Genomic DNA, 24,555 nt, shown 5'->3' on the forward strand with positions numbered 1-24,555 from the left:
TTAATACTCTTTTTTAAGTACAAAAATGAGTAAGTAATATTATGTAACGCGTGAGCCAAAATGAGACAACTTAAAATAAATCGGAAGGTCAACGCGCCGCACGTTAGAAACAGAAAAGACCACAGCATCTCATTTAATGAGATACGCATTTTTATCCAAACGAAACGGTACAACATATTTTCAAAACTAGCAGCAATCAGTCAGTGAAGTGAACCGATTATCTGCGTAAAAATTAACAAGCAAAATTTGATTATAAATTTTATAGGTTCTTTGTTCCTGATGGAAACTCCGAAAATCAATATAATATGTATATTGTATATAATATTTGAGTAACCAATGCAACTTCTGTACCTTAATTGTGTACCAATTTACATTTTAATGTTACAATAACGCAATTACCCAGTTATATATAACCAGTAATTATATAATTGGTTAATTCAATGTGCATAACAAAAACACATCGATCTTTTGCATCTTTGGAACATTAATTATTTTATTATAAATATAATAATAGATACATTCCTATATTGATTTTCTCATCATTCATTAATTAAATAATTAAATACACAAAGTAAATTAACTCTTAGTTGATTTCACATTAATTCAAGTTTATGTTTACAGTAATAAAAAAAATCTTTTTGTTTTGCAGTTTTGTTTTGCAAAATTCTTAAATTTCCAACAATTTATACTTTGATTCCTACAGAATTTAAATAACATCTAGTAGATATCATTAAACTCAGAAATAATTATGTTAAGAGATTCGAATAATCAAATATTTTTAGAAATCAAACGTTTTGATCATTAAATTTCTCGATTGTTGAAATGACGAAATGGCACTGTTAACGTTCGAATTGATCATCAATGCATGCAACTGCTATTTGCAATTTGCGCAAATAAACATCGCTTATTGATGATTGGTAATCGGTAGGCATTGAATGCCTGGGTAGATTGAAAAAAAACTGGCCGAAGTCTGCCATCGACAGGTGCTCAATCAGACTATCACGCTATAGCTTTTCAATAAGAACGCTCGCCCTGGAATGTAATACTCGCCCACGTACTAATGTTCTACCACTAGATTACTATACTTTAATCGTAACCGACATATATCATCATTCACAAAGTTCTATACAATCAAAATTACTTTTTCAATGTTTGTTCATAAGACAATAGATGATAAATTCAATTATATCGAATGAATAAGTATTATCAAATGTACGTTGAGAAGTATTCTATATTCGAGTTTCCTTCTATCTATTAATCACGCCAAGAGATTTTTAAAAGTAAAAAAAAAAGAATTCTGCGATATTTAAATTAGTTCTTCCTAGATTGGTTGGTCAACTTCCTTCTAACGGAACAAAGTACCATTTACCATAAATTAACAAAATCACAAACTTCCGTGAAGAAGTTGTGGCTAACAATTATTGTAATATAGTTGAAAATGACCTCCCGAAGTTTACTATAAATGAAGAGGAAGAAGTTAATAACAAGTTATTAATTTTGGTTCTATCATAATGTCATAAAATTGATATTCTTATAATTAAAACTCTCACCGTTATAATCTTCTCCTGCTGATAATTTCAAGTTTATTAAAACTCGTTTCTAATAACCTGAAGAAGAGAAAGAGAAAAAAACCATCGTTCTCTGTTTGATTGACTTATAAATTGCGTTCTTTTCTTATTTATTATACTTGGCTATTTCGCTAACTGCAATTTTCTCCATGTTTATAAATAATGTTTAGCGAGATTATTAAACGCGATCGGACATAGTATTTCATTATGATATTTAAAAAGAAAAAGGCAGAAGCAAACAATTAAATCAATTTTAAATCAAAGAAAAAAGAATACTACTAAATAGTCGTGTATTAAATATATTCTTCTCGTGTAATGTGCAGTAATATCATAAAATATATAAAGAAATTTTTAATAAAAAAAATCAATTGCTTGAAAATGATTATTTCGTATGCGATATCTCAAGTCACGCTTTTAGGACATTTTAAGTGTAATCGGCAAGTGGCAAAAAGCAATTATTATCGTGAATGCTTTCTTTGAAGCGGCTTTTATAAGAGTTCCACGTTAGAAGAAAAAGAGTGTGACCTCAGGTCTCAGGAGGATAATGCATCAGCGACGAGTGCGACGCAGACGGCGCGCCGGAAGAAGCGCGCAAGCGAGACAGCAGAAACAGCCACCGAGGCCAGACCGCGGCTAGTAGTAGTCAGTCGGCGGTCGGAGTCCGCGCGCGACGGATAGTGGAGTAATACGCTTGTACTACTTGCTCACTCGGTCGGCAGTGGCGCGACGCCACGATTGACTCCGCGCGCCCGCGAGACAGAAGCACGTGAGTGCGTGCATACGTGGGTGCGTGCGTATCCTTCGTGTGCAGTGGCAGTGAAAAATGCGAATTTTTCGAACGCACGTTCTGTGGGAACGCGCGTGTCTTCAGTGATCAAGCATTTTCGAGCGGGTACTATATCCGAAAACTAAATTACCATAAAAGCTTTCATATTCATGGGAAACGTGGAATAAAAGTCACCGATTCCACGTTTTCTAAATTTTGCATTGGATCTTTATATTGCAATGCAAAGAATTTTGTGTGTCCCTGGTCTGAGCTCGTCGTTCTTTTTTCCCCATGTGAAGCTGAATATGCATGATTGCGAAAACCCATTTGGCGGAAACAAATCCCGTCTATAACGTTTTCGAATTTTATCACAATTTCGTCAATCCTCGCCGTAATTCAACGAGTTTTCTATTCTTGGCATATCGCGTGGGATATCTCTCTAAATCACGGCCGATGTCACGTGTAATATTTTTTTTCAATTGATCATACATGTGACAATCCTCACCACTATTATACTCATAACATATCGAACAGTCGTTTGTAATTGAGAAAAATGTAAGAATTCGCAAGATTAATGAGTTTGATATGTATTTTTAGAAACAACAGATTTTTAAACAAGATATCCATATTCCGATCAATTTTTATTATTGTTCGTCAGTTGCTATTTTCTAGTTTTTATTTGTGCTTGAAGACAACAACAGAAAAATAATCGGTATATTTTAAATAAATCTTTCAATAAGATTCGTCAGGAGGAAAAGCAATGTCATGTCAAATGTAACGCGTTGTTTCGATTGTTCTCTCACATTAAACTTCCACTATTTATTCATTCATAAAGGTTGGTTTACCGCGAACGAATGAATGTATACAGCAGAATTTATAAATACTTTTTACATATAATATAAAATTTTTACACATCGCAAGTAATGTCGGGATTTATTGTTTCGTATAATATGAAAACGGAAAAATTAATATATTCAAGTAAAAATTAATATATTCAAGTAAAAAATTCAAGATTATGTTTGTCAATTGACATGTTCAGCTATTTAATAAAAATATATATGAATATCATAGTATAACATCATCGATAGAAATGAGATATGGGTGTTAAGATGTCACCTTTAAATTCATTCGCGATATCAGTATCTTCGTATCAAGGAATAATTGCGACAATTGAATTAATACGTACATATTTTAATTCGAAAATTTTCGAGATTTGACTTATGTCACGTTCGAAACGTACGACTTATGCAATTGAGAAAATTCGGAAGAATGAAGGAGGAATGATCAGCCGAACGAGTTTTCGTTGTCATACACGCGTGCCTGGAATGCTTGACGTTTCCTTTCTACGCGCACGTATTCCCTTTCAGCGGCTGACGTGCGACTCTTTCTGTTACCAACGGGGCGCAGCTTCTGCCGCGAACGTTCTTCAAGAATAGCCGTGCATTGATGTGCTCACTCCGTATCTCCTGCCGCGATCTGCATTCGGGTGCAGTATAATTTCCGAGGAATTGCGAAGCTCTATAAACGCCAGACGCGGAGACGCCTTTATGCCGTCGTGCTTGCGCAAAATTCGTCTACTTGTGAGAAGGAACCTCGATACGACACGGACGTCGAGGACGCGTTTATTACGTCCCTTGGCACGAATGTCGATTCGACATTCAAGACAACTGCAGTCACCGCTCCGGAAAATCTACGAATTTTTCGGACTCCGCCTTTCGCGGCGAAAGCAATGTCATGTAAATGCTTTTAGTGTCACCGCGGCTCTCATCGACATCGTCGTTATATCCCGAGATAATTTTTGAATTATCTTATCAAAGCTACGTTGACGAGCACGACGGCAGGTCTTGAGGCCGCTTGGCGAGCTGCCGAGATTTTTCGTGGATATTTTTGTCGCGTAGGCTACTGAAATGCATCGGTCCAGATCACCTCCATCGCCGCTCGCGTGCTTTCCGAGTACGACGCGTGCTCCAATAATTACGATAACGTGATTCCCAAATAGATACATATATACGAGAGTCGGTCTCAGATGAGAGAATTCGCGTATTTCCGATTCCCGTCATATCTTCTTTTCTAGATATGCTGTTAAAAAATTGATAAATGTAAACCTATGTCAGAGTATACAGCTGTCACATACATGTAACTGTTTTTTTTATAACGGACCCCTCCTAACTGTTACGCAATATCTTTTCTCAAATTATTTTGACGCTATATATACAAAAGTATAAAATATTTCGCTCTTTACGTTTGTCATCAGACAATTTTATATAAAAAAATACCAAATTAATAAAAAATTTTCTATAATATAATTTCGTATTTTAAGAGTATAAAATATTCTTGGCTTTCATAAAAAAATTTTCAAGTGATTGATCTAATAGCATTAGATAAAGCCTCAGCAAAAAGCTCACATTCATGATACTTTGTGGTGCGAAACGGCGCCGCCGCGCCGCTGAGTATCTCGCGATTTTTACAATCCGCTCTGTTGATGCTGTGGCGCGAGCTAAACGAGCGTTTTTATTCTCGGTAGAGAAAAAGTCGTTCTACGCCAAGGGAGAGGATGAGACTGAAAGGGCGTGAACATAGAGAGACCCGCGAGGAATAACACTGGTTCACGTAAAACGCACGTTCGCATTTTAATCCGGTGAATTACGAATGACGCAAAATACCGTTGCTTCGCCGTAATTCGCTATATACCAGTGTAAACTGTCTTTTATTCACCGAGTTGCGTCGGCTCAATCCTCTTTTTTAACTTTTTTTATCTCAATACAACAATAACTCAGTTATTTCCATTATTCGCAGAGTTTCCAGCATTATTCGCGGAATATAACGCGTGTTATTCGTAGCAGGACCCTTTCGTCTACGTGCGCGCAAACCGACGCGACGCCTCGACTGTTATTTGCTTGTCTAGAATATTACGGATACAGGATATTACATATAGGTTTATCCCGCCACTAGTTGCATGACATAACATACTCTCGCAGCTTATTATCTAGTAGATCATATTAATCCGTGAATTTCTAACATAGATTATGCCTGAATCTACGGTTCTGTTCTAGATTAAAATAGATAATTATAAAACATTTTCCATAATGCTTTAGCAATCGTCATAAATCACTATAAACCTAAAGAAAGGAGGTAATAGTTACGTAAATTTGTACGCGTTGAAATACTTTTTCGAAATCGCGAACATTGTTAATCGCAAAAGACATCCTTTCCGACCGAGAAGATGACGGCAATAAAATAACTTGCGAGAAGAGAAGTTCTTATCGGTTTTCCAATTTTACCATCGTCGCTTCAGTTCTTCAGAATGCAATTGTCGCGAAAATCCATGACGATTGGCTGTGCGGTGAGCACACATACGTAGAGACGCAATACACACAAGATATTGTGCAGGATCGCACACATATGTAAGGTTCTTAATCTGCTTTATATTATATTACGTTTCGTCTCTCTTCTAGCAACTTCTGTTAGCAACAGTACCGGATTGCTTCTGTTGTATTCACTGTGCCGATATTATCTGGCAGGTGTCAAGTTGTATTTCACTTGTAAATTATTTTTTCTATCTCTCGGCACCTCGCCCGTCCGTTTGTCCGTCCATTCTATCTACCACCCCGCTCCCTTTAACAAACGCATCTCTAAAATATTTATGTGCACAGATATCGGGGTTCGAGCACGGTCCAATCGCAGCTACCGCACGCGAGAGTGCCGCGGGTCGATTAATATCGGGCCATCTGGCCAAATCGCATTCGGATCGGTCAAAAAGAAGAAAGAAAAAAAATCTGTCATTTTGAAAACGCGCGCCGGGGGCGTTTCACACAATCGCATACGACATGCGATCGCTTCGCTGTGAATTCCCACGAATTTCAGCGATCGCGTCGCCGTGGGAAATTAATCGGGCGCGTGTGTGCAGCTCGATCGACGAAAGTGGCTTATTCTTCGAGTGCTAAAACTCTCTAGAATCCGGTGAGTGGACCGATAGTGGAACCGAAAGAAATTAAGAAGGCCCCGTGCGTGAGCGGACGAACTGGAGAAGCGGCGCGTACGCCTACGTGGAAGCCCGGCAGAACGTTAAATGAATGTTGTTACGGCGGGCGCTGGCGATTGTGACGGGAAAATCGAGGGGGCACGGCAGGATCGCTCGATTTAAATTCATAGATGTGCGAGCGAACGGGCCCACAATGGTGGCTCGGCTCCCGCAACAAGTTCTGCTGCTACTCGTACTCGGTGAGTAAGAAACACCCGCGGGTATTCCAACAAATATGTCACGAGATAATCATCGTGCTTTCTTTCAACGATATTGGATTTCAACAAGAAAATTAAAAAAGTTGATAATACATTTTTAAATTTAGAATAAACAGAGCTTTGTTAAATAATATTAAAAGATAAAAAAAATTTTTCACAATAATGTAATAATTACAAGAAATCAACTATATATATTTATTAATAAATTAATAAACTCCATTATTGAAAAAAATATGGCAGCTCACGAGAAAAAAGATTTAGATATTTATCAAAAATATGAATTTAATTTGAAATTTTTTAAATTAAAAAACTAGAATCTACATTATTCTGCAATTTATAAAGAAAAAGCATGTTTTTCGACATTTTAATAATAATTTCTATAGGATGCTTGTATTTTTTCATTTTCATACTATTATTCTCTTTAATTATTTGAGTTTCAAATTACTAATACGTTTAAAAATAGCGTAATTCTTTTGAAAAGCTTATTAACATACAAACATCCCATCAAGTGATGTATATAGTACGCATATCGTATGAAAGTTCATTGTTCTTCGAAATTTCATTTACGCCACCTTCAGAATAAGAGCTCATACATCCTCTATATTTAGGCACCAGCTAAGTTAACCGGCCATGTGTACACAGGCGTGTAGGATAAACGTGTAGTAAAGCGCCAGCTGATTTAACGCTTTCGCCGTTTTTTTTTCTTGGACCCAGCACAAACTCGCGCCGTATCAAGTTTCAGCGTTACGACATTTGGGAGGCTTGTCTGATTAAGAAACGCAGGCAAAATGTAAAAGTAAAAAGTCTCCAATTTTTTATGCAGTTCCGTAGTTCTTTTTACATGAATAATATTTTTAATCTCATATAGCTCAAAAACTCCTAATATTAAAAAATGATCGTTACTATATTATCTGCGATTTAAAAAAGTTTTGAATCTCTCTCTCTGTATGTGTATACAAACTTAGGAGCCTATTCTGTAAACGTTAACGACATCATTACGTGCTTTGCGCAGATATAATATACCATAGAAAAGCTGCGCAAAGCGTAACGATATCGTTAACGTTTACAGAATAGGCCCCTTAATCTCGATTGAATTTATTTCTCTGTACAAATTGCAATATTAAATGCTAAAAATAATTTATAATATATTCAAATAATTTCCGCAAATGGTACTTAGATAATTACGACAGAAAGTAATGTTACATGAACAATTATCAGAATAAAAACCTAATTAGTCAGAATCATAAAAAAGAAAGAATTACGTGATATATCCTTTAATCGGAGCTATTTTTACGCGCTTTTATCAAGTTATATAAAAACGATTAAAATTTTGATTTACATAAAACGTAAATATACATTCTCGGGTCTTGTGCTGTTTTTATCTATCGTTCTATTGCTAGTTTGCTTCGTCATAGAAAAGCGCGCTGACCCATGTCGTTGCGCAATACGCTGAATCTACCGGATGTGCAGTTTTTTACTTGAGCCAGATCCGGTATGGACTTAAGATGGTACGTTCGGTTAATCCGCCTTAAAGGGGGGTGGATAGCGGGGCGAGAAGTGGAAGTTTAATTAAGTCAGATTACAGGAACCGAAATGAATAAAGTTTCATCAAAGAGGATCACGAAAGACACTTCGCTACCGGAAAGATTCGTCTCGACTAAAGCCTAAAGCAAGATCGAACGTTACGGCAGTGAATAAATAAAACACCAGACTACTTATATATGTGTGTGTATGCAATAATTGCGGTCGTTGATTTCTATTCTAAAAGCAGTAGCGTTATTAATAATAATTAATAATAACGCTGCTGCTTTTAGAATGATAATTAATAACGCTCTATGTCTTGAGATAAAGCAATTTTTAGAGTTAAAATTGAGCTTATCGATATTACGTCAACATAGTCAAATCAATTCAAAAAATTAGTAACCATAAGTAAACATAAATAAATTGCGCAAAAATTAAATTAATTAAACATTCCGTTGTTTTTTTCCAATTAAATACGTTTGCTAGAACAATTTTAGTATATCACACAACAGGCACTCAAATACCGATGGTGTTTTCCTTTTTGCAATTATATCTCGTTTTCACATCATAGAACATACGAAACTTCAGTGTAATTCGATGGATGTGACAATACGTTTTGGTCTATATGTATATGTTAAAAAATTCCGTCCAATTTTACGAATCGGTTCGCACAGTCGTTCATGCACGTACGGCATTTTTTTCGTGGTAGATCGATAACATCGGGCAAACGCCGATAGAGAGCCCTTCTCGTTGATCACGTACTGCGTCAGATACTACCAGTTGCATCGTTAATTCACAGAGATACGCTCGGCGAACATATACCGCAATTTCCTGGTGCAGTTACAGATAGCGATCGACTTTGTCCAATTTACAGATTTTCTTGCCATTTAGCGGGACCCAATCAAATAATATAGTTGCATAATATTCACCTAATTCGTCTCAAGGCAATCAAACGCTCTGTGATGCCAATCGAAAGTGGTCGTTATATGACCAATAATTGAATCCAAATACGAGCAAGCATCGAAATTGGAAAGTGGAAACTGCATGTGTTATGTGCACGATCATGAACGATATTCATTGATGACGGGAATTGCAAACGTAATAATCTAACATTAAAGGCAAAATTTATAAGTTTTACCCGTTCGTTAATTAACATTGACATAATTTTTACACTATTGTACAAAATAAGGCAAAATAATTTTGATGAATTTTCTATTATTCAAAATTAGATTTTCTATACAAAAAAAATTTGCAAATTTCTGGAAATATATTTTTTCTATCGATTACATTATCACATAAATAAAAATTCTCTGGGATAGAAATTAAATCGAGAATTATAGTGCAAAATTCGTACAAAAAGGTAAAATTTTCAATAAAGAAAAACGAGGCAGATCACACTTGACATCAGTGTTTTTTCAATACGATCTATCGGATTTTTTGCAGGGGCGCAATGGAAACATTGATGAGCTCTTTGTTGATCACGGATATCGTTGCCACGCGATACAAGCTGCATCACTGATTCACAGCTAACATTCAATTGCGGCTTAATACTACGCCACTCCCGCAATTTCAATCGAGCGATTAACATTGCGCGCGTCTGCTACGGTAATTAAACGTGTCGTTTAATAAATGTTACAATTTAACGGCGCCCAAATAATAAGCGTGTCGAAAAAAATTATCTTTTTTCTTGTTGAAATGGTGTCTGATAGGCGTAAAAACGCAGATCAACAAACGACGTGCTATATACGATTGTCTATTAAAGTGATTGGCGTGCATCGCATATCGAATCGCAGATTGCACTTTACCGTGCATTGCGTATTGCCAATGGCAATGTTGCAACGAGATTCTCGTCAGCATACAACGTTTGTCGATCGCACTCATATCAATTTCGCGAAATTTTTGATAAATTTGAAAGCTTTGCGCTGTTTCACATCAAGGACACAATTATTTATAATTAATTACATCATATACATCATACACATGTATTTGTTTGGTTGAATAATTGAATCTTTGTCTCCTCCATTTGTTAATTAATTAATGAATATATTATGATTATATCTTGAATGCCGAAACTGCCAGAGTGTAATATAAATAATAATGTTGTATTTTGTGTTAATATTACACGGAGAAAATTTTTTGGTATATTTTACCCTTAAATTCACTACGGGACAACTTGGCAACCAAGGAATTTTTAAAATATACAAAAAACATTTTACAACGTGATCAAAATTACCAAGCAAATTGGTAAATTTTGAAAAATTATTGAAATTTCCTAGATATATTTTAGTAAAATTAATCAAACATATTTTATTTATATTTTAATGTAATAGATATTAATATCTTTTATTATGGTAGATATTAATCAGAATAGCTCGCATAAAATTCTTGGTGGTACGTTGACCCACAACTACCATGATTTCAAGGTAAATTTTAAGAGAAAATTCTCTCCATGTGGACATGGAAAATAACATTCTTTATATAAAAAAAAAATAACACATAAGAAACTTTAAAAAAATATTGCAATTATATAAAATTCAAGGTAATAATTAAATTTTTAAAAAGGAATCAAATCAGTCTACAAAGCGTCAGAATTTTTGGTTCGGTGACATGTTCACTGTAAATATTTGCAATCACAAACCTTTCTCTTGTGGTTTTGTGTAAACACATTACGCACGGTTTTGTTTCGTTCTACTATTTCCATTTGGAAAAGAAAGTACGATATGAAGTCTCGCAGGTAGAAAATGTAAAACTGAGTCCTCGCTTCGTAAAGGGAAAAGCGTTCAATTTACATTCACAAACAACAAGAGATGCTTGATACATCTATCATCGTATTCAAATTTATCTTTCGTCTCTCGTGTCCCCTTCCACAAAAACAGGCGTAACTGCGTAAAGTTTGCTCTGTGAATGTATTTCTTTAGTTGACAGATTAACAAAATGTTTTCTTTTTTATCTTCACCTTTTAACTTCTAAATAATTCTCGAAATTCTGAAAATAATAGTTCAGGCATCATCGATCTCAATTTTTGTGATATATATCTCGGCCAATATAGTTTCAATCTTCATACTGCCATAGCGTAACTTGCTGTTCTTTTTTTTGTTATGTGAAATCTTCAATCTAATTTTTAATGTCTGACGTTTGGTAAATTACATAATTCTGACTTTGAAAGATTAATTTTGAATTAATAACGAAACTGTTACGACTAGTGACGAGCATAAAGCAATCAAGTAAATCATGAGTTAGTAACATTAATTAATAATGTAATATTTTCATTAAAATATTGAATAAAATTTTAAGTTTTCTAATTGTTTCATACATATCATATACGAATAAATAGTACAAAATTGTTGCCATTATATATTTTATATGATTTTATGGATGTTAATGGCGTGTAATACGATTAACAGTTTTTTAAATCGTTCACCATTCCATTTATAGCGATATAATTAAAAAAATTACAGACGAGAAATGTTACATCGCAAAAGGAATACGCGAAATCGTCAATTAAAAGAAGATACTCAGAAATTACATTTCTCAATATCGTAAATAATCGGATTAAAAGAGAAATATAGCTGAATTTCATAATTCTACTTTTATTAAAGATGAATGGATCTATAAAATAACAAGAAAATCGATATTAATTAAAAGTTAAGTCGCGTAATAAACCAGAATTCTCAACAGTGAAAAGTACTCTTCTTTAAATTAATTTGCCTGCGAGAATAAAATTTCTCAGAGAACTATAAAATTATCGTATGCTGAGCTATCTCATGTAAGATCGTTATATATCCTCGTTTAACTTACGAAACTTCTTGAATATTATAGTTTCTCGTGTTTGATCTCCGCAATATTACATATAAGTAAATATGTCATTATGTCAGAGAGAGAGAGAAAGAGAGAGAGAGAGAGAGAGAGAGAGAGAGAGAGAGAGAATGGTTGCAAAGAAATCGTGATTAATAAAAGATACGTATACTAAAGAAAATTGTAATTAACATAATTCATTAATCATTATTTTCTGATTATTGCTCATTAGACATCAGCCATATAATTATCGATAATTACATTAATCTTAAACATTTGTACGTACATATCGGTTTATATAAAATTGACACAACACTCTTTCCCATTGAGAATAAAAAAGTTGGTATTTTTTGCGTTAAAAGATCATATTATACTAATGGATATTGGGATCATAATAAACTTTTAACAAAGCTATCAAAAAAATTATTGCATTTAGCGTTGCTATATCAATTATTACTCTTGAAATAACATCAGCAATAAAAGTTGGTATTTCGATATTATGAAAAATTAATTTCGTGCATGAAGTCTCTAATAACGTATATGTACTAATTTATTCGTTATAATTACAACGCAATTATGGTAAACAAGAATCGTGAAACATATACGCACATCTATTGAAAAATAAATAAGAAAAATACAAATTTCTTTATTACGGATAAAAATTACATTTTGCCCTTCTCTAGGCTTCCAAGAAGTTCCTAATTAACCGCGATGCGCTGTCAATATTCGTCGATGAAGCAGCGTCTTCGCGACATTATAACAGATGACTAAAGTTTCTAGCGGATATCTCTATGCGCGCGTGACAAGAATCGAGTACGAGTTATAAAACGAGTAATCCGATCGAATATCGACCATGTTTGCATGATTGTAGATGCCAGATAAATATATCTGTTCGATATGCATTGCATTCAAATGCACCGCCGCATTCGCGAGAGATTCTCGGATGTACTATCAGATCAATTTGTAAGTTTCGAAGGGACGTTTCGTGCTTTGCATTGCGGACCAGAGATGTGTGGCAAAGTAGACGTGTAAGTAATCGTGATTCACTTGAAGAAAAGAAGAATCAGTGCTGGAGCGTATTAAAAGACTTTAGTTGCAACCGATTCTGAAGCTTCTATTTAAGATACTACTGAACGTTTTAATTAATCGAGTTTTGAAGAGCATTAAATACCGTCGTTTTTAATTAATTAATTAAAACTTTTAACAATAAAAACGTCAGGCTTCTGTTGTAGTTTAAGATTATTAGAAGGTTTGAGAAATCCCATGTGTTCGTGTAGTAACCAACCACTGGGAATAATAAAGGGTGAAGGATATTTCCAGAACACGCGATCCAACAATTTCCATCTTTTGGCTATATCACGATTCCCTCGAAGAAAATCGGTCTTTTCTGCAACGTCGGCGGCAGATAAAATCCACACGATTAATAGGCGTCCGCCGTCTTTTTGTCCCGCGTGCGGGTTATCATTCCTGTGCGCGAATTGTTCTGCCCGGACTCGATGGTCCAAATTCTGGCACGCCGACAGATCGTCGGTGATATATAAGTTATTCGTGATCGCTCGTGGCCCGGAATGTCCCGCGATGGCGTCCGTTTCGCCGCTGCGCGAACAGCGGAATAAACGTCCGCCTAGCTAGCTTCCCCATTTGATAAAAATTTAACGAATAAATTATAATAATGCACTATTTATGTAATCTCTCCAAATCTAAAAGAAAATAAATTGCGCTCGTTTTGTTTGTAATAAAAAAAAATTACTTTTAATGAAGAAGTTGAAAAGGCTACCGGTAAGCACACCCCCCCTCTCCACATATTAATTTCTGAAGTAATCTGAAAAACAAGTATACAGAATTTATGCGCTAATTATGCGCTCTCACATGCATGGAAATAATTTCGATATTTGCACCACAGAAATACAGCATAAAAATCGAAATCATCTGAAAATAATAGCGCGTAAATCGTAAACACATCGTGTACATTTAATTTATCAAGTTTTATAATTTGAGATTAATTAGGTGTGAGATGCGGAGCAAAAATCGAAATTACTCTGATGTGATATAGCGTTTAAATTCTGTATGTTTTTTAGAATCGCTTGTAATTAATATGTGGAGGGATGAGCTCACTACTCAGCTGCCCCATTAAAAATAATTTCTTTTGATTAAAACAAACCCAAAATTGTTTCCTTATGGGATTTGGAGAGCGCATAAACAGCACATTATTATATCATTTCTACATTAAATTTTGATCAAGTGGGAGAGGAGGAGAGCCAGCTAGACAAATGTATACGGAATAATAACCAACGATGACCGTGACGAGGAAAGTTATAGTAGCTTCGCGTGGAAAAATGGACGTACGAGAATAGCAGAGAGAGAGGAGAGGATTTTTATATTTCAAGATAGACGGCAAATGAAAGGGTGGTTCTCCGGAAGATTTTACGACCGCGACGACGTATTCGTTGGTGTGTATATAAATTAGGGTAATTGAGACATGAATGTCGACAATGACGAAGTACTACATTCGCTCTACGTTTATTTGTGAAATTGTGGACGCTCTACTTGCAAAGAAAGGCCGTCATTCTTTAACATGACTCTAGGACAAAATGAAATGAGAGTGTGTTACAACGAGAACTTAAAACATTCTGAACACATTAAAAAAAAAAAATTTTTTTTAACGAAAACAAAGCTTCCTCTATGAGGAAGCAAAACGTAAAAGTATCTCTATTAAAAAAATTATTTGTTTACAATGTTCAAGGTGTATACCATATATATGAATATATGGTACCTACAATATATATATATATGGAATATTGTGAAAGAGATAACTATATTTGAAACAACATAAACGAAAATTGCAATTTAATGTTTGAAATATAAGTCAAATATTGATATATTTAATCTAAAGAGAAAGCAACCGGTTTATACACATATGCGCATACGTTTCATGTAACCTTTCGCAAATAATTAAAGTTTTTATTAATTGTTATAAATACAATATTGCGTTTCATCTCTAAATTTCGTGGAACCAACCCACTGTTTCACCGCAAATTTAATATTTTATCTCCAGGCAATTGCATAAACAAACATGGCAATTTACCACATATTACTCATAAAAAATATTATGTAGTAATAATATTTTACGTTGTAATTAGAATGTTTTATCTTCACCTTCGTGATTATATACTTTTATTAATGGCAAAGAGAATTTAAAATGGAGTTAATAATTAAGTATTAGTTATTAAGTTTTATTGCATATAAAAAATCTGTAATTAACGATTTACCTTCAAACTTAATTGGAAAAAACTTGACAATTTAATTAATTTATTATTATTACAGTTTCTCCATTACTGATAAAAACAATAAACTAGCAATTCAAAAATCTTGCAGATTGTGCATTAAGTTCGTATATATGTATCCTGTAAGGCAGTGTAAGGAAAAATAAAGCATACGCGCGGACGGAATCCGGAGAATGTGTGCACGTACTGCACGTGTTGTTCGGATAAATTATCATAGCAGAGAGGTGTGCGGATTTTTGAAGGCAAATAAAAGAAGGTAAAAGCATATGAAAGAATATGGGAAAATGACGTGAAGGAGAAGAAATATCCGAGAGCCGTAAAATATTTGAACGAACATCACTGGAAAGGAAAAAGACATTTTAATTGCATAAATGCGATTTCAGTAAAATTACAATGAACCAGCGGCAAAAATTAATGTCAGAGAAATATAGAAATAACGTCTAAATTTACGAATAATTTATAATGTCACAAAAATAATGGGATTTCTCAAATTTTTTGCATTATTTTATTATTTGAAAGTAACTATAATAAGTTCTTGCAAAAGAAATAAATAGAAACTTGAAGTGATACAAAAACACAAATAAACGATTAATCTTACAAATAAATATTCATCGATTCAGAAGATCGATATAATCGTTAGAATTGTGTATCCACATAAAGGATTTTTTTTCTACATATACATACACATTATACTAAACAGATTTGTGACGGTCAGCAATAAACTATGATACTTTTGGTATTAAAAAGTTCGGTCAATATAAACAAAAACAAACAGAATAAAATACGTGTCTGTCCATGCACAAAACTGTACTCAAAATCCATAATCTACTAGATACCGCATCAATGGAATAAAATTCATGTAAAAAATGTTTTATATGTTATCCATTTGCTTTCTGTTTTGCAAATTATTGTTATAAGGCAACTTCAAATGTATCAGCTTTATATATGTGACTTTCTATTAAAAACGAACTAATTAATAATAATCATATAATAAATGGTGCTTGTAATAATAATATTTAATTACTCAATGTGAAATAAAAGGAATTTAAGTGAATGTATTGAGCGTTAAAAGAATATTATAACATCTATCATTTTTTCATGTGATAACTGACATAATTAGTAATATACTTAATATTATTTATTAATATAATCACTAGCATACTTACTAATGTACAAAAAATTGTAAATTATAATTTTCAGTACAAAACTTAACGCTCTTCTGTATAATGTTTAAATATTATCTAACGTTAGCGTTGTTCTGTGTCATTAGCAACAGAAGCAAATTAATAACAATGCACTGATTTTATGAAACAAAGGAAAACTATAATAAAATATTTGAAATTATGTGAAGGTACCGATTACCAAATAATAAATCATTAAATTGGCGCCTCCATATTTCAGGCGATATATTCTGTATGCCAAGTTAAATTAATTTCCAAACAATATTATCAACAAAAAATGAAATATCGAATACAGATAAAATGTCGTATTAAAAATTCGTCGAAAGTATGTTTGAATTTATATGGAATGTCCAATATGTCACGTAATGTTTATATTTATATGTAGGTATATTAGTATTTTTCAGTGTGCAAATTTTTGCAAACTAAGTAATTTAATATTTTTTATGTAACAATATATTTATGTAACAAAGATATGAGACATTTTATATTTTAATTTCTATTTGATCAATAATTTTAACAAAAAATAAAAAATGTGAAAAGACTATGCTTTAAAAGTATCTATGTATGACAAAAAGTCGCCTACATTTCTTCTCAAAATGTTAATTAAGAAAGCATATAAACACATATCTTTTATATCACAAAACGGATCGATAGCCATTTCAAATAATTACAATAGGAAGAAGAACATCACGGCGCAAAGGATGGAAAATGCGGGGTAGTGATGGTGTTATTCCGGTGGCGTTGCGCAATTCGCTTCGCGCCAGAAACTTCCGGTCACAATGCTGGATTCGAAAATGCTCTGCGGCAACTTCTGTTCTCGCTTTATTGTTATTACACACGAGCGCGCTTCCAACGAGGCGTGCCACTAAACCTATATAAATATACATACATATATATGTATATCTAGCTACGAAAAGGCATCGTTTCTTGCCATTCCCTCAAAGAAAATACTGTGCGAGAAGTTTCAAGCTTGTGCTTTCAAGTTTGCACGATTCGTTACACAGTTTATTTGTTATATTTATAAGATATATACTTATAACTCGTCTTCTAATTCTACTCACGTTATGTGAATGAATCCAGAACACTTTAAACAATTTTAATTGTGGATGAAATTCAATCGTTTTTCTAAAAATCAATTATCAACTTTGAACTCCTACAAAAATTATCTCAATTTATGAATATAAAATTCTATTAATTTATTTCTTCTTTTTCGCTACCCATGTTCACAAAGTGCAATAGCTAGAATACAGATCGCTATTTGAGAAAAGCGCAATAAGCTCCTTTCTTGTTAACCATAACTCTCTATTAGCATTTAAAATTTGGAAAAGCTGTGATTACATTTTCCTTCATTTCGTAACAAGTTTTTTAGTATAAAAGTGCAAACAAATAGCTATGCTCTTGTAGGATATTTTCTAGTTCGCAACTACGCGGTAATCTCAGCAATGTTTGTCATGTCGCTGCTAGAAATTACTCGACCACCTTTGTTGTGGTTCTCTTTGCGGCACAAGCTTTCTCTTCTGCAAGCATCTTGTCAGAAGATGAAGCGAAAACTACAGAGAGTGAGAGGCGGGGAGAGGGACAGGGGGGAGGAGAGAGAGAGAGAAAGAGAGAGAGAGAGAGAGAGAGAGAGAGAGAGAGAGAGAGAGAAAGAGGAAGCAAACTAGGGATAAATAAACTATGGATGAATACGATGTCTATTGCACACATTCGTTATTGTAAAATACTTTCTCGTTACTAACAAAACAGCTTCATCACGCAATAACGCTTTTCAAAAATTACTCTTAATAGTACATCGAGCAAAGCTTCAAAATCTACGAGTAGATGATACCGAGAACAATAGTTATACCTACAGTAGAAATAAACGATATGAGACAGTATGACATGCAACACGGCGAACGAAAGCTGGCTGATCGTAGTTTATTTCGATCTATATGAGACGAAGGGAGGACGTCGACCGTCAAAGAGATGAGTTTCTGACTAAGTTTCTCGTAATCAAATCTGTCGTGTGAATACTCTTTCAACCAACAATAAATTTGCATAAAATAAGTAAAGATATATGTCGAAAGTATCAGATGTAATGTATATTTAATTTTGCTCGTACAATGCAATATCTTTTTCAAGATCTTGCAGACTCATATTGTATAAATTGTATAAATATATGACTTTGTAATAACTCTTTAATTAATAACTTTAATAACAACTAATTAATGACAACTGCTCCTGTAAGTTTTTCTACTGCAGATAAATATAGTATGAAAATTACTAGAATTTTAATAAATTCAATATTTCACGTAAGGATTAACTGTATATACAGTTAATAACACAATTTTGTACGGAAATAATGCCGAAACAATATAATATTCAAAGATGATAAATTCTAACAATTATTGCTTACGACTTAGTAGCAATTGTAATTGTAAGTTGCTATGTATAAGTAAGATTAATGCTATAATGATGTCTGTGTTCGCCAGAAATTGCCTCAGCATTGTTGCTTATAGTGTTTGCGGTATCGATGAAACAGTAGCAGTTCTACGACCTGGCCAATACGAAGACGCGAGATATTAATATCTTACACACATTCTCTTACACACTCGACCCTCTCTGAATCTTATCCTTCTTTATGCACTCCTTTTCTATAGCTCAATGTTGTGTAATCGATCCAATTAATTCCTGACCACTGTGGTAAAATCGAAAGATACGTTATTAAAAAATCAATAATAAGATATAAATTACTATTGAAGTTAAATTAATTTTGTTATAATTATTTCGTCAAGTAGTTTACAATAGTTATTTTATCAAAATTTTAATCAATTGTCATTTATTCATGCAGGATCGACTTCTATTGCTATTTTCCATGTACTCCATTTTATTTGGTTTCCGACTATATAAATCAATAAAAACAATAAAGCCGGCATCAGCAAGGCAGCAAAATTTTAATCATAGCAAAAACAGAAAGGAATTAATTCCTGCTGTATGATTAAAACTGCTTATCAGCAAAATTTCTTTAATTAGTTCTGTTACATAACAATTTTCCCTTTATAGAGACCTATTTACAAGTCCTGCAACTTATTACCTCAGAATTTCATTACGTTTACAATAATATAACGAGTTGCACACGTGTGCGCGCGCGCGTACTCGCTGCATCCGTACTTCAATCTTGGATGGCGCGCCGACGAAACCACGCCGAAGGTTGGCGTATTCATTTTGTTAATAAACCGCGGCGCGCGCGCTTGCTCGCACGGATATATATACGTACGGGATTGACCTAATTCTCATTAAATTTCTGGCAGTCGTCACGACGCCCGTTGCTTGCCTGTGCGCTCATTATACACGCTCCCATATATCTCGCTTAAGATACGAGAAACAAAAAAATTGAAAAGTCCATCAATTCGGAGAACTAATTATTCCCCTTCGTTCGGAATATCTGCGTCCGTTGGAGGGACAATACTTTATCCCTGTCTTTATGAAATGGCGAAGCATATGTGCATGCGTTTTCCACGGAAAATATATTACAAAATCTGGACATGAATTTTGCTGCCCGGCCTATTCAGGCTTTATTGCTTTTATCGCGTATAGTCAGATCGAACAAAATTGAACAAGCAGATAGAAAACAATAATAGAAATCGATCCTCCATGAATAAGTACTCTCCCAGCTCTCCCATAGTTTTTAGATTGAAGAGATATATTTTTATGTCGCTACTATTATTTTTTGTGACTGGTAAACCAGATAAAATAGTATTGTTGTTCAAAATAATAATAAAACCCAATCTGTGTAGCGCGTGATAAATATACCATGTTTTACTATAAATTTTCAGTTTTCAAAATATTTGCTATTTTATATTGTTAAATATTTTCTAAACAAAAAATTGCGTCCAAATAAATTTATCAACCACAAAATAATGACTCTCTATATGAAATCAATTCGATAATGCATATTCAGAGCATAGAGTGTCGATAAATAGCTAAAAAGATTCAACAAATAATTAATCAAATTGATTCTAATTGAAATATGATTGCGTTAAACGAACGATACCATTAATTTGAATCGAAGCAAATACTACATGACTATTTAATGAATCATTCATACATATCTACAAAATCGTATAACTGTCAATTATACCAGATTTTCATGATAGAGTGCTGGTACATAAATAATATTAATTAGAGAACTCATATCTTCCTAATTTGCCACGGCCATATCGTTTCGATATATTATCAATTTACACCCGGAGCAACCCTAATCATATTGCATCATTAGCGCAGGAAACAAAAGTTCATTATTAACAACGGGAACCAGCAAAGGTGGGCAATGTAAATAAATTTACATTGCTCACATCTATGACTATTAATAAATTGCTGCGGTATATACATATATGTATATGCATGTATCGCGAACACGGTTTAATTTCATTATACGCCGCGGTCTGCTATATGTTTACTTTAAACTCACATTGCATCTCGCGGATATGGAATACTCGTGTGTAATCACGTAACTCAAATTGGTCCCTCTATTCCACACCTGTATGTATGTATTAAAACATTCCGAAATCATAAGTTCCATTCCAGATGGTTATGCAGAATGTACATGTTTGTCATCCTTTCGCTCCATAGTAGATATAATATATGATGTATGATCAATAGAGATTTTAAGGCTAAGAGATTTAAAACTATAGAAATTTATAGCTAAAAAAATATTTTATCAATTCGGAATAGATTCCATTTTAACATTTACCGCGAATAACCTGTCAAGAAAATGCTCAATATTCGACATCCTGTGTATGACGTAAATTACTCGGCGAAAACTACATATATCGCGACGATGTTGACATTTAATCACTCCTGACTTCAGCACCGGCACTTCGGGGCCGTTTAGTCTTCGTACTTTTTTCTACGTCAAAACCAAAGAGTGATGTGTTGTGTATGTATGTTGAACTTTTTAAACACAACAATAACGGCAATAGTCGATCAAACGTGGCGTAAATTACAATACCTCTTTATTCCCTAATAATACTTTTCGTTTGCGTTTCAATCCTAGGTACTTATCTATACGTACACGTTAAATGTTCCCAGATTCTTTGTTCTTAATTTCGTACGCAATGTAAAATCAAAATTAAGCCATCAAATACTTAATTAATATTTACACGAAAACACCAACTGCAATCGTAAAAATTCGGAGATGTTCCTATACAAAATCGATAATGTCGTGGATTTAACACTAGCGTGTTAAACTGATACCAAAATAAACTTACATGAGACAACTTATATTGCATATATCAGAAAACACTATATACACACAATACAAAAATTTGTAGATTCTTTGAAACTCCTATAAAATTACATGCATAATTCTGATCTTTTTCGAGAACTGCTAGTAATCTTTCATTAAACTTGTGGCGTAGTTATAAGAGAGTCTACACGAGAACTTTACGAGCATATAGGAATTCCTTAATATGCACCGCGTTAACCTCTTTCCGTAAACTACAGCGTAAATCCAAATTTGCACGAGGTTGCCTTGTACCCATGTACCTGAGAAAATTATTCTGTGCGTCTCGTGCGGATCAAAAGCACACAATTTGACTTATGCGATAGTTTCTTCGAAGAATATATTGCTACTGAAGTCAAGAACTGCTTATGCTCACTTAATGAAAAATTAAATATACAAAAAAGACGTAGTTCCTAATAATTTAAATTCTTCTTAATAAACTTTTAGTAATTTAATAATTGACATAAAAAAAATTTGTAGTTACTGGTTTAATAAAAATATTCTTGGAATATTAATTATAATTATCTTTGCGAAGCATGTTAGTATAATGTATCATTGTATGAAACGCGTAACGAAATACATAAGAGCAATAATTAATCAAATCTTCTTGTATAATATTTCGTTATCATTACTCTTTGCTATCAACTTTCTTGATCTTTTTCTAATCTATCCTTTTCCTCTCTCTTGTCATTAATATACTCTAAGTTTCTTTTTATAGTTCAAAATTCTGACTTGAAAATAATTACAATAAATGTTCAGTTATAAAAAAAAACTAAATGCCTAAAGTGTATTTGACTACTATTCAAATAACATTACGTTCCTAATAGCTACTGACCTTTCTTAGAGTCGAAAACGAATAATTCATTACGAAAGACGTTATAGAATAATGTTTTTTCTCCATAACATTAAGAAACAAATTTCAATATTCTGGCAACAACTTTCGTTTTTTCTGTCACAACGTTTCACTTATTAGGAATAAAAAGATGTAAATGTACCAAAAAAATTGAATGGCGATGTCACGTTTAATATTGTGACTTAAATTAAATAAAAGAGGGAAAAAGAGCGAACGCGGTTACGATAATGTTCAATATGAGGGATAAAGAAGAACTTACGGTATTGGACCGGAAGTCTCGAGAGTCAGAGAACAAAGAAGCGTCGAGAATAATAGTAGAAACCACTAGACGTGGTAACTGAGGGCAAGAACGGAAGGTCGGAACGGAACGGAACAGAAAGAATGAATGAGTGAATCTCCCACGATCTCTTTGAGGTCAACCTCAGAGATCAAATCCGCGAGATAAGAAACAAGACTCAGAAATAAAAAAAATCGATATTGCGTGGAGAGTAGTATAGATAGTAATATGCAACTTTGACTATGGTAATATGGAACACTTTCAGTAAATCGTAATAAATCACTAAAAGGTATAACAAAATAAAATAGATATAATGTACTAAAAAAGTACATCATATGTATATATTTTATTTACTTTATTTCAATATTTACTGTAACTTCTAATTTATGACTCCTGCGTAGTTTATCACAATTTCTTTTTGATTGCTCCAGTTAAATATAAATCACACATTCGATTTTATCTGATTCAAAATAATTTCAATACATCAAAAGAATCATCGATACGTCAAACAACCCATTAATGTATTCATTTTATAAATGCATTATATAATTACAATAAAATGATATGCATAATATATAACACTTATTGACATAGCCCTAGGTAAACAATTATAAAGAGAGTGTACATCATTCCAAATATAATTTGTTATAATACAATATAGAACTGTTCAACATATAACACATAATGGCATATTACCATACTAATCCACATTTCAGTTCAATCAAATGCGTAGCATTGATCAGATTCTACAATTATTATAATCAACTATCATCTGCATTCGTGATCGTGCTATTCAAGTCACTAAATGTATCATTACTGAAACACGTTGTGGACCCCTTTCTATATATTGATTACAATTTCACGACCTCTTCCATTACATACATTTACGTTAATACATTTGGCTCGTTGCCGTGCCGTTGGTCAGCATTTTCTGCGTTTCTCCCTCGACCATTTTGGGTCCAGGAAAAATAAAAGTTTTAATGCACAGCCACCAGAGTTGCTTGCTACATTTTCAGTTCTAATTTCGTTAGCTTTGCTTCGCCAGATTGTTGTTGACATATCTCTAACCGCGACAACCCATAAATTTGTAATGGCTCGTTAAACCCAGGATCAATTAAAAAAAAAAAAACTTTTAAAATTAATTGCATCCCATTGCACTGTTAAATATGTGCGACCATAAAAATAATCCATTAAATTATTCAAGGTGAGAAAAATTTATGTGACGCATTTTTTTAAAACGTATTTTAAAGACGTATTTTTTTATTTATTAACAGCCATGAGCTCCTCCCCCTATGCATCATTTTTTCCACATACAAAATGTCTTTTCACAGGACTAGCACATCTCTCAACCGCATTGCTATTGTAGAGTAGCATGATTCTCCGCGAAAATACGTAAGCACACATTTTGCGCCGGGCTATTCTCCCATAAAACCAACGTCGCAACAAATTTCCCTTATTACAACGTATGCAAAAGCGTAATAGGTGCCGCTATTATTACCGCCATTAGATTTTCATATTCTACGTAAGTGATCGTTATTGTGAGAAGTTTTTTGCAGTAAAATTATTTTTAGCTAGCATGATTTCTGCGCACAAGCCATATTTGGTTAAAGCAGATTGATATTTATGACCGGAAACAATATATTTTAATGTCACTGACAAACAAATAATAAATTTTGTGTACTGCTATAATAAATATAGCAGTACAGAAAAATTTTATGATAAAGCTGATATATCTTCTTCAATTTTATAATAAAAATACCTTTTTAAATTTGCGTTATCTAAAGCTAATTATTTAGAAACTAATATTG

The 24,555-nt window shown here is 33.5% G+C and overlaps 2 protein-coding genes across 5 annotated transcripts in view; one reads left to right on the forward strand and one right to left on the reverse strand.

Annotated features, from left to right (window-relative positions):
- Window positions 1-24,555, reverse strand: part of LOC112467013 — a 278,592-nt gene that overhangs the window by 238,149 nt on the left and 15,888 nt on the right. The gene's annotated exons all lie outside the window — the stretch shown is intronic.
- The window catches only part of LOC112467011, a 108,874-nt gene continuing 86,552 nt past the window's right edge, over window positions 2,234-24,555 (forward strand). The window contains exons 1-3 of one of the 4 annotated variants that reach the window (XM_025035437.1): window positions 2,234-2,460; window positions 5,630-5,738; window positions 5,988-6,555. In XM_025035437.1, the coding sequence (XP_024891205.1) occupies window positions 6,408-6,555 (148 nt within the window). In that variant the 5' untranslated portion in view covers window positions 2,234-2,460; window positions 5,630-5,738; window positions 5,988-6,407. The remainder of the gene's footprint in view (window positions 2,461-5,629; window positions 5,739-5,987; window positions 6,556-24,555) is intronic. The other 3 variants (XM_025035436.1, XM_025035438.1, XM_025035439.1) reach the window with 3 other exon arrangements.

Source organism: Temnothorax curvispinosus, unplaced genomic scaffold (genome assembly GCF_003070985.1).
Source record: "Temnothorax curvispinosus isolate PA1 unplaced genomic scaffold, ASM307098v1 QBEX01016800.1, whole genome shotgun sequence".
Classification (NCBI taxonomy): domain Eukaryota; kingdom Metazoa; phylum Arthropoda; class Insecta; order Hymenoptera; family Formicidae; genus Temnothorax; species Temnothorax curvispinosus.